Genomic DNA, 11,798 nt, shown 5'->3' on the forward strand with positions numbered 1-11,798 from the left:
TAGCAGCCAAATTCCACATTTCAGTTTTTAATGTCTGGAAAAGTTTATGTTTTTCTTTCAAGCAAATAAGATAGGTCAGCTAAAAAACAATTCGTGCATGGTTGATTCAAACAGTGCCAAGGAATATCAGGCACACTTAATACACGCGTGTAGTATAGAGCAAAAACAATTATGGCCTAAAACACCAGTTCTCTCAGTCAAAAATCAATTATATTTACACTACATAAAATACGTTGGTGTTGAGCATAATCGGTCAGCAACTGAAATATCTACAAACTAGCACCATCAGTCAGTTGGCAAAGTCCGTTATCACTCTGGTAAATTCCGTTATCACTTGCCAAAAAGGCAGTGCCAGCCAAAGACAGCGAACACCTGGCAAAAGCACCCAGTGCCTCAAGAACTTCTCAAGAACCTGGTAAAACTACAGTGCCAGGAACAAACAATTAAGTGCCCGGTAAAATAAATTAGTGCCTGGAACAAACCATTATGTGCCCGGTAAAATCAATTAGAGCCAGGAACAAACAATTAAGGGTCCGGTAAAATCAATTACTGCCAGGAACAAACAATTATGTGCCCGGTAAAATCAATTAGTGCCAGGAACAAACAATTAAGTGCCCGGTAAAATCAATCAGTGCCAGGAACAAACAATTAAGTGCCCGGTAAAATCAATCAGTGCCAGGAACAAACAATTAAGTGCCCGGTAAAATCAATCAGTGTCAGGAACAAACAATTATGTGCCCGATAAAATAAATTAGTGCCAGGAACAAACAATTAAGTGCCCGGTAAAATCAATCAGAGCCAGGAACAAATAATTAAGTGCCCGGTAAAATCAATTAGTGCCAGGAACACACAATTAAGTGCCTGGTAAAATCAATCAGTGCCAGGAACAAACAATTAAGTGCCCAGTAAAATCAATCAGTGCCAGGAACAAACAATTAAGTGCCTGGCAAAATCAATTAGTGCCAGGAACAAACAATTAAGTGCCCGGTAAAATCAATCAGTGCCAGGAACAAACAATTAAGTGCCCGGTAAAATCAATTAGTGCCAGGAACAAACAATTAAGTGCCTGGTAAAATCAATCAGTGCCAGGAACAAATAATTAAGTGCCCAGTAAAATCAATCAGTGCCAGGAACAAACAATTAAGTGCCTGGCAAAATCAATTAGTGCCAGGAACAAACAATTAAGTGCCCGGTAAAATCAATCAGTGCCAGGAACAAACAATTAAGTGCCCGGTAAAATCAATCAGTGCCAGGAACAAACAATTGAGCGCCCGGTAAAATCAATTAGTGCCAAGCAAGACATTCAGTGAAAAGCCCTGTCAATTACAGCCTGGAAAAATGAGTTAAAGCGGATGGGCAAATGTTGTTGCCAGGTTAAAAGAATTGGCACTTAGCAAAACAATAACCCCTGACCCTGACCTTTCATCCCAATCTCTTCCGAAACAACAAAAACGAACAACCGTCTAGCAGGTGACGTCAACATAGAATCCAAATTCCGGTGCCTTCTGGTACCATAGAAATTAATTCTGACATCATTTCCTTTACAGTAAGGCTAGTTCACTATGCTAATCCAGATTGATCAGCATGCCATAAATTTCCAAGATTTAGTGAGAGGCACATTCTCTCTCTCTCTCTCTCTCTCTCTCTCTCTCTCTCTCTCTCTCTCTCTCTCTCTCTCTCTCTCTCTCTCTCTCTCTCTCAGTCCGAATTTCATCAGAATAGCTACCATAAACAGACCCCTTCACATTCAAAACTCAAACTTCCTATTTCAAGAGTCCATCGAAATAAAATCCTAACTCATGAAGTTTCTGAAACAACGGAGAAAACAAAAGCAACAACAGCAGAAGCAACAGCATTGAAAACTCAACTTCACATTTAATGAGTCCCTCACGACAAAAGCATAACTCATAACGTTTCTGGGACTACGGAAAAAACAAACGCAACAACAGTAACAACAACAATATTAGCAACAATAGCGGTAATGCCAGGTGGAGCAACGTAAACAACAGAAGATAACAGTAACAACAACAACAAGGCTACAAACAACAGCGTTAGTACCAGGTGGTGCACAAGGAACCAAAATTCGGGCCAGGGCTACCAGCCAGAGCGACGACAGTGACAAGTTATACACAGTCGCCATAACTGCCACGGCATCGCTTAATAAGGGTTACAAATAGGGTCAAAATTATATGCAAGGGGGTGTTAAGCTCCTTATTAGAGGAGGTAATCCCTAATTTCAGATTCATATGCAGAAGACAAAGCACAAAAGAGGGGGGAGGAGAAGGAGGAGGAGGAGGGGTAGGAGGAAGCGTACCTGTTAGATAAGGAAGTATTCATTTGGGCATTTACAACTGACGATGGGTACTTTCACATTGCCCTTAAAAAATGAAAACGATTCCTTAGACAGGTCTATACCAACACCTTATAACCTTCAAAAGAGAGAGAGAGAGAGAGAGAGAGAGAGAGAGAGAGAGAGAGAGAGAGAGATTAAAAAGTGTCATTAATAAAAAAAAATACGACACACAATCAAATTCAATAAACTTCAAAAGCGTTTTGGAGATCAATCGAACGCGCCCAGTTCTTTGATGAATGACGACCAATTCGGGAACTCGAGTTAAAGAAGAAACGCATATGAGAAAATACGTATATATAAAGGCACCATCGTTTCCAAGTTATGCATTCATGTAAATTCAATCTCAGCTGCGAATCTATATTTGGCCGCGTGTCCGGGAGAGCACTAGCCAGCCAGCGGTGTTATTCGCCTGCGCACGCGCAATCCGTGAGGAAATCCATAAGTGCGCTTTGTATTACCAGTTTCTGGGAATGCCAAAGACATGCCTGAATGATTATGAATGAGGCGCGCCCTATGTACACAAATCACTCGGACGACACGTTTCAGCGGCGGTGCGATTGCCTCCTATGTTGATTTACTGCGAACGTCATAATTCTATCAGATTTATGTCTTTATCAAGGGAAGAATTTTAACCCGATCGTTAAAAGTAAACAAATAAATGAAAGAATAAATAAATACAGTTTATTTTCTAGAACAGGGCAAAAGTCCAATTCCCCGACTGACATACTTCAACAGAGAAGAATTTGTTGAACAATTCGTTATTTAAAAGAAAAAAATCGGATACAGAAGAAAGTAAAGAACAGATAAAAGCATCAATAAAAAAAAACAGACCATCTAAAGAGAGGATAAATAATCTATGATTATATTCATGCATGGAAACTCCAACCTAGGGCTGTATTAGTATACGGTAAGAAGCTATGGCACAACCCACGGTTTTAAAACACTGGTTACACGTTCCCTTCCTTTTCCTCAAAACATAGCAAAACAGGGCATTTTAGATGACCTGCTTGTCACAAATAGCGACACTGATCCTACTTAATCTAATCTATCAATTTAACAAAATAAAACAACAAGAGGGACTAATCAATACACCCAACTACACTTGAAAGATAGACTACCATTTCCACGGAATGGATTTCACAATGGGCGTTGTCTCAATGCCACCAGCACTGGCCTTTCCCAGACCCCATGCGGAGCTAACAACCTCCTACAAGTAATGGCATTTTGTTCTTATCCTGAAATATATTCGAAGCCATAAATAAAGATCTGAACAGTACTAGCAAGACTGCAAAGGGAACCAACAAGGCCACACGAGCATATACATACATATACATGCGTACGTAGAAACGTGCAATGCATACTTGTAAGACCAAAGATATTTTTTCTTAACAAATATCCTTCCATATTTTAGATATAAAACACAGGCTATTTTAAGTATCATGAAAACATGAAGTCAGCAAACAGTAAACAGAATTTGCAATCTGAACGTCAATAACAAGAATAATCAGATTACGCGGAAATAAAACAAAAATTATTATTGAATTACCGTAAAAAAGCAGGAATGGCAATTGAATTATATTATCATATGAGAGAGAGAGAGAGAGAGAGAGAGAGAGAGAGAGAGAGAGAGAGAGAGAGAGAGAGATTTTTGTCCCGTTCCAATTACCCCAAAATAATAATATATTCTCTCGTAATATTTACGTAACATATGTTTAAAGGAGCCACATAAACATATGTAAAAACGTCGATGCAAAGAGACAAAAAACAAACAAAAATAGAAGTACCGATATAAGCGAGTTCCTGTGAAGGGCGGGAAAAGAACGCGGAAGAGCAGAGAGGATAAAAAAGTCAATGATGATGGTGATAATGATATAATCATAATAATAAAGATGATGATGGGACACTAGGCGTAAATGATAGCAATTTTCCTCAGTGGCTCACTTATGCCTTTTGTAGAGAATCCACCAGCCCGTGAAGTTACAGTACTACACTTCTCTCTCTCTCATTCGTCCCTTCGCGTCCTCTTCACTCTCTGCCTTACTCTCCTTCGCTCGTCTCTCTCTGCTTCTCTCTCTCTCTTCCTTCCCAACAGCAACTCCAAATGGGAATTTTGTTTGTTTCTCGTTTTCCCTTTTCTTGAAATACTGACGTCGTCTGTAAAAATCTTTCGCGCGCGTTTGTTTGTCTGTTTGTTTGTTTGTTTTTGAGTGTGTGTTTTACTCTTGCGTCTTGGCATCCTTACCGCTCCCCCCTCTCCCCCAACCCCTTTCTGCAGTTGCCCTTCTTTAGGCTCGCTTTCAATTCCTTGCTTCAATTTACAAGGAGATAAAGATTTTCCATGTGAAAGAACAACGTGTGGAGAATTTACGAAGGTATATATAAAGACGAAAATTCATGCGCTGGGATATACTTTCACACTTTAATGTGTGTGTATGTATGTATGTAAGTGTATACTACACACATTATATATATATATATATATATATATATATATGTATAGATATATAATATACAGACAACACACATATTATAGGGTATACATATATATATATATATATATATATATTATATATATATATATATATATATTTTTCAAAACTAAAACTCATCTTCAGGACGAATCAAAACATTTAAATAAATATAGTATCTAAAGGATAATAATAATAGTAATTATTATGATTATTATTATTATTCAGTAGATGAATCCTAACCTCATGGAACAAGCCCACAGGAGACATTGTCTTGAAATTCAAGTTTCATTAGGTAGAAGTAAAAAAGAAGTACAGGGAAATACAGAAAGTAGAGATACCGCTTATTAAAAAATAAAAAATTAAATGAATAAATAGATAAAAAAAATATCAAAGTGCAAGAAGAATAGTATTGGTGTAGCAATGCACTGCATTTTCTCTTGAACCTCTGAACACGTCATCCTCCGGGAGGTGGTCAAAAGAGTATAAAGTATATCCTATCGAAATACGATCCGTGTCAGCCGAGGGGAACCAAGGGTCCCTCTTCAAATTATTCGGGGACCTTGAGATTCGGTCCCCCGTCTGGAGAGCTGGACGAGAATTAGGGGAGAATGAGATGTCATACAAATTTACGCGAGTGTATTTAATGTCACTGGGTATTAAGTATCTAACGAGGAGGAGGAGGAGGAGGAGGAGGAGGATGGCTAACGCGAAAGGAAATTCGTGAAGTAAAATAAAACAGATCCTCTAAAATTAAACAAAAACAACAAACAAACACACAGACATGAAGACACATGATTAGAAAACAAACTACATCAGACAAAATTAACCGGTTGCACCAACAAAAGCCAATCATTCACCGCCAATCCGCCTCGGCGAACAATATCGGCGAATACTCAAACACAACAATATACCTCGATGAGGTATTCATTATGTCCCACTATGCGGCAGAATGCGATTATCCCTCCAACACTTCAATGGACACCGTATCATTTGCGAACGATAACATTTCATCCGCTAATACAGCTGGGTCGGAATCATTTTTCCAAAGCCGAATTTGCTAAGTCGCTACTGCATTGTTTTGAAAAAGGGAATTTTTTCTGGCATCTTCCTCTCAACCAACAAAGGACTCTCATTGTATCATAGTAGTAATGTGGATGAACTGTACAAAACGAACACTCATTACAACGCTTACCTTCGGCAGGGCAAATATAACATATATATAATTTCCGCTTTGATACATTTACACCCGTGGAAAGCTCTATACTTGTTTGTGGAGCATTCTTTGCAAATTAGTGGTCACGAGTCTTGCTTCTTAAGGAACTTGGGCCACAATAATATTAGTAAATAAACTTGCCTGGTCTCATTTGTGTGTTTGTAAGCAGGCTTATCTCTAGAATGGACGAGCAAAATTTGATACAACTTTAAAAGACATTTGGTGACTTTACTGAGCCGATTTCTCTCGAAAGTTTATCATCTCGCGAAGTCTCCACCTTATGAACTCGTGTGTCAAATCTAATGGGACTTTCCTGTCTCCAAGACGAGGTGGTATTACTACAGCTTACTACTTTGCCTGACGAAACTGGAAGGAGGTTATGTTTCCACCAATGTTTTTCAGGTAGTTTCTCTCTCTCTCTCTCTCTCATTCGCTTCTCTCTCTCGTCTCTCTCTACTCTCGCTCTCTCTCTCTCTCCTCTCTATATATATATATATATATATATATATATATATATAATATATATATACCCACCCACATACTTACACACACACACACATATATATATATATATATATATATATATATATATATATATATATATATATATATATATGTATACATATATATATTACATACTCACACACACACAAACACACACACATATATATATATATGTGTGTGTGTGTGTGTGTGTGTGTGTGTGTGTATATATAATACGGGAAAACCATCACATCCACGCCAGACAATATACTAAAAAAAAACACACACACACACACAAAAAACGGTCATAATTACCAACAACCGACACAACTTGATCCTTGATCTTTGCCTCCTTTTGCAACCAAACATCAAAAACAAAGATCGTCATTGTATTCAGCAAGGACCCATTTTTTAGGAGCAAAGTTTCGCAATTTCTGATCCGAAGGAAGGAGTCATGAATATTGCCGGTTCAAGCAGTGCTTGCACGAGGCACAAAAGGAGGTGCAAGTTTATGTATAATCCTAATAAATACGATGTATAACTCTCCCTTCCTTATCCCTCCCCACCATCCCCTGCTCTCCCACAATGCTTGCAAGAGGCACAAAAGAAGGTGCAGGTTTATGTATAATCCTGATGAATACTACGTATAACTAATCCCTCCCTTTCCCTCCAACCGATCCAAATGAAAATGGAAGGGGCAGAGTGGAGGAGGGGAGGGGGACGAGAGAGGATTAAAGCAGATAGGAAGGGAAAGGGAAGGGTAGTCGATAAAAGAGGAGATATATTAAACACGTTGCTGCGTTCTTGTGTACCTTCATCTTCGATGTTCAATTTCAGACAGTAGAGGAAAATAAAGTACATTTTTCGCAATGGAAGAAACTCTTTGAAAGGCAATCATATGAGAACAAGTTTATACCGAGTCTTATTTCAGTTTCGTTTCATCGGTGTCTTCGATTCTATGGCCTGTCAGAAATCGAAAATAAAGGTACTGTGAGAATTTATTATTGAAAGATTAATATTTGAAAATACTGTCTTGATTTTTTCTTCTACAAATCATGCAAAAATGAAGACCTGGCTTCTGCTTGGAGAGAGAGAGAGAGAGAGAGAGAGAGAGAGAGAGAGAGAGAGAGAGCCATCAAAGAAACTCACTCCTTTTCGTAAAAACCCCGTCTCCTTTCCATGAATGAAAAAAAGAAGGGATATTTGCATATCGCCGTCTCAGAAATGGTCAACAGGCGGTGACCGTTGGTATCTGATTTCTCCATCACTCGGTGTCTCCAACTCTCGGTTTCTCCAGCACTCGGTTTCTCCAACTCGGTTTCTCCATCACTCGGTGTCTCCAACACTCGGTGTCTCCAATATTCGGTTTCTCCAACACTCGGTTTCTCCAATACTCGTGGTCTAACTTCTGGACGTCTCCATCATTCGTGAGTGATGATGACGGTTGAGAGTGGTGGTGCAAGGGCATCTCCATCATTCGTAAGTGTTGGCGAAGGAGTCTCCACCACTCAGGATAAGGGCGATGGTGATGGCACTGCAGTGGTGGTGAAAGGGCCTCTACAACAATCATGGTGAAGGTACTGGTAGTGGCAATGTTGGAGGACGTCTCCAGCACTGGGAAGGAAGTAAAGTAGGTCGCCTGGAAGGTCTCATCTTCCCCCCCCTCAATTTCAATCTATCCCAAAGCAATGCTATGCTAATGAGAATATCCAATCGAGACACTTTACCTTTGACGGGAGAGGCAATCGAATCACTTATGCAAGCAACGACTGAAGGCACTACCTAAAGAGAGAAGAGGAGAACGAGAGAAGAAGAGGAGAGAGAGAGAGAGAGAGAGAGGAATTTGACGATTTCAGTGGGAGAAACGAACTTAATGGGATGATGAATTTTTTTATAACAAAGTCTTTCCAGTTCTTTCTTTAAGAGAGAGAGAGGAGAGAGAGAGAGAGATGAGGAGACTAGAGAGAGAGAGAGAGAGAGATTAACAAATGACCCTGACGACTTCACTTGGGGAAAGGGAACCTAAAACCTGAATGAAGTTAAGAAAATTTTAATTTCGTGACAAAATCATCCCAGTCCTTTTTTTTTAGAGAGAGAGAGAGAGAGAGATGAGAGAGAGAGAGAGAGAGAGAGAGAGAGAGAGACGAGAGAGATATTTCGGGGGGGAGTTTGGGAGGGGGGGAAACGAACTTAATGGGGATGATGAATTTTTTTTATAACAAGTCTTTCCAGTTCTTTCTTTAAGAGAGAGAGAGAGAGAGAGAGAGAGAGAGAGAGAGAGAGAGAGAGAGGAAGGAGAATTACAAATGACCCTGACGACTTCACTTGGGGGGTTAAGGACCTAAACCTGAATGAAATTAAGAAAAATTTTAATTTCGTGACAAAACATCCCAGGTCCTTTTTTTTTTAGAGAGGAGTCCTTTTTTTTTAGAGAGAGAGAAGAGAGATAGAGAGAGAGATTACATTTTTTTGAACTGACGACCTTCAGTTGAAAGGACCTAAAGTGAATGAAGAAAGAAAATTTTATTTTCGTTGCATCATGAGTCCCTTTTTTTTTTTAGAGAGATAGAATAAGAGAGAGAGAGAGAGAGAGAGAGAGAGAGATAGAGATGAAGAAGAACATAAGATTAAACAAAGAAGAAAGACCTTGAACGACTTTCACGTATGGGAAGGAAACGGAACCATTAAAAATAGGGTATGAAATGGAAGGCTTTTTAATAGAAAATTTTAAAATTAAATCGTGAATCAAAAAAAATTTACCAATACCACACGGAAAGATTCCTTTTTTTAAATATGTAATATTGGAAAGAGGAGAGAGAGAGAGTGAAGACAAATTAAGGAGAGAGAAAGAGGATTGAAGAAAAGATGGAAAAAAGAAAAAGAAGAAAAAAAAGAGAAAATGGAGAAAGAGGAAGAGAAAGAAGAGATTATGTGGACGAAAATTTACAAAAAATGAAAAAAAAAAGAAACAGTGGGAGAGAGAGACGAGAGAGAAGAGAGAGATTGTCAGGACGAGAGGAGAGAATTAACAAATGTGGGACAAAATGACGACTTCAACTTGGGGAAAGGACCTAAAACCTGAATGAAATAAGAAAATTTTAATTTTCGTCGACAAAAATCATCCCAGTCCTTTTTTTTCCAAGAGAGAGGAGATGAGAGAGAGAGAGAGAAGAGAGAGGTGACGAGAGAGAGAGAGCTTGACCAAATGACCTGACGCCTTCACTTGGGGAAGGACCTGACCAATGGAATTAAGAAAATTTTAATTTCGTGACAAAATTCACCCAGTCCTTTTTTTTTTTAGAGAGAGAGAGAGAAGGAGAGAGAGAGAGAAAGAGAGAGAGAGATTAGCAAGTGACCTGGCGATTTCAGTATGTGAAACAGACCTAAGTGGAACGAAGAAACTTTTTATTTTCTTTCCCAAAATCTTTCCCATCTTTTCTTTGGTCGAGCTCGGCAAATGGCCCAGGGTACAATTTTCGTAAGAAGCATTCCTTCGTTAACATTACACACAGCTCACAGCTTGAACAAAGACAATTAGCTATGAAGAAGAGGAAGAAAAAAATAAGATTAATCAAACTGAGCTTGAATTATGCATGAGAGCATAATTCATGACTCTTGAATTAAGCATGAGAGGGTTCTAATGACAATAAGACATCAAAAGGAAGCAAGGTTGTAATTATTCACGAAAAGAAATTAACATAAGATAATAATTCCTCTTACTTAGAAATAACATGTTCTTTTTTTAATGATAAAGCTAGGTTTTCAGCATATAAAAGTACTGCTGTCAGTATAAAAAAGTACTGTTTTCTGTATAAAAAAGTACAGTCTTTAGTCTATAAATAGGACTGCTTTCACTATAAAAATACTGTTTGCAGTACAAAGGCTATTTCTAAAATATATTTATACATTTTTGACAGAAACCAAACATGTAAAACAATTTACACGTATCCGATATGGCGATTTAAACGATAGTAAATTTTAAGCACATAACCTTCCTTTTATCTAAATTACGAAAACAAAAAAATAAGAAGCAATCAGAAAAAAAAACGTTATTGAACAACTCAACTGACGTTCCGTTTCTTCAAAAGTCTGAATACTTCTTCAAAGAAATTTAGTTTGAACATTTTTAGATTTAAAATCGAAAGTTAAAGTCTAGTAGCATTTCTAGACGCTTGAGCGGACCACCCACAGTAGCGGACAACTTCTAATTCTTCCCCTCGGCAAAAACATTTATCGCCTTCACGCTACCTGCGCGGAACTGTGAGCAGAAGCATCATCGTCAACTGTCATTCATAAATTCTCCCGTTAACGAATTCATTTCAGACGCAGCGGTAGCAAATGAGATCTATAAATGAGAGTTGGCACACATCGGGGGAATATAATTAGGAAGTTAAAAGCAAAGCCAATGGACGTAGTAACACAGTCTCTCTCTCTCTCTCTCTCTCTCTCTCTCTCTCTCTCTCAAGTCAAATTTAGTGAAACTTCTACCTCTTGACTTTACGGCTTTAATTCCTCTACATCAATTCTGTAAACTCTCTCTCTCTCTCTCTCTCTCTCTCTCTCTCTCTCTCTCTCTCTCTCTCTCTCTCTCAAGTATATTCTACGAATGTAGACTTCTACTTCCGGACTTTAATACTTAATTTCTCTGCATCATTCCTCCACGTCACTTCAGAAAGTGTCGATTCGTTCGTTTGTTTGTTACTTACGTTCTCAACTTGGTGATCTCCCGATGTCAAGGTTTCTGATGACATTGAACTGTGGGACATCAAAGTGTATATGTATATACGTGTGTATGCATATATAAATAAATAATCATATATATATATATATATATATATATATATAATATAGATATATATATATATATATATATATTATACTATAGGCCGTTTAGGGATAGCAGCATTACTTTTCAATCAAGATATCTTAACAATTCCAATTTCTAATTAATTATAAAATCTCCTACATTCATATTAACAAGTGACCATAACGTCAAGTTTAACAGCTCAGCCTTTGCTTACATATTTTTCAGTTGTAAATTTTCTGCATCGAAATATGTTACAGTGTTTCATACGCTCACGATACCGTTACTTCTCCAAAACTGACATCAATCTGAAAATTCATCATGACGATTTAAGGAAACCGATTCCTTTCAACAATTCGTTTGTCAATGGTGTACAGGCTGTTCGCCTAACTCAAAGACTTTCTTTTAGGCGCTATCGTCATTTACCCATAATAGATTTTTCAGTCAGTGAATGCTTACTCTTCATATTTCCCT

The 11,798-nt window shown here is 38.2% G+C and overlaps 1 protein-coding gene across 1 annotated transcript in view; it reads left to right on the forward strand.

Annotated features, from left to right (window-relative positions):
- LOC135208325 (cysteine-rich motor neuron 1 protein-like) overlaps window positions 1-11,798 on the forward strand; it is a 452,497-nt gene that overhangs the window by 409,407 nt on the left and 31,292 nt on the right. Inside the window, exon 5 of the mRNA XM_064240428.1 lies at window positions 7,953-8,091. Within this exon, the coding sequence (XP_064096498.1) occupies window positions 7,953-8,091 (139 nt within the window). The remainder of the gene's footprint in view (window positions 1-7,952; window positions 8,092-11,798) is intronic.

Source organism: Macrobrachium nipponense, chromosome 35, assembly GCF_015104395.2.
Source record: "Macrobrachium nipponense isolate FS-2020 chromosome 35, ASM1510439v2, whole genome shotgun sequence".
Taxonomy (NCBI): domain Eukaryota; kingdom Metazoa; phylum Arthropoda; class Malacostraca; order Decapoda; family Palaemonidae; genus Macrobrachium; species Macrobrachium nipponense.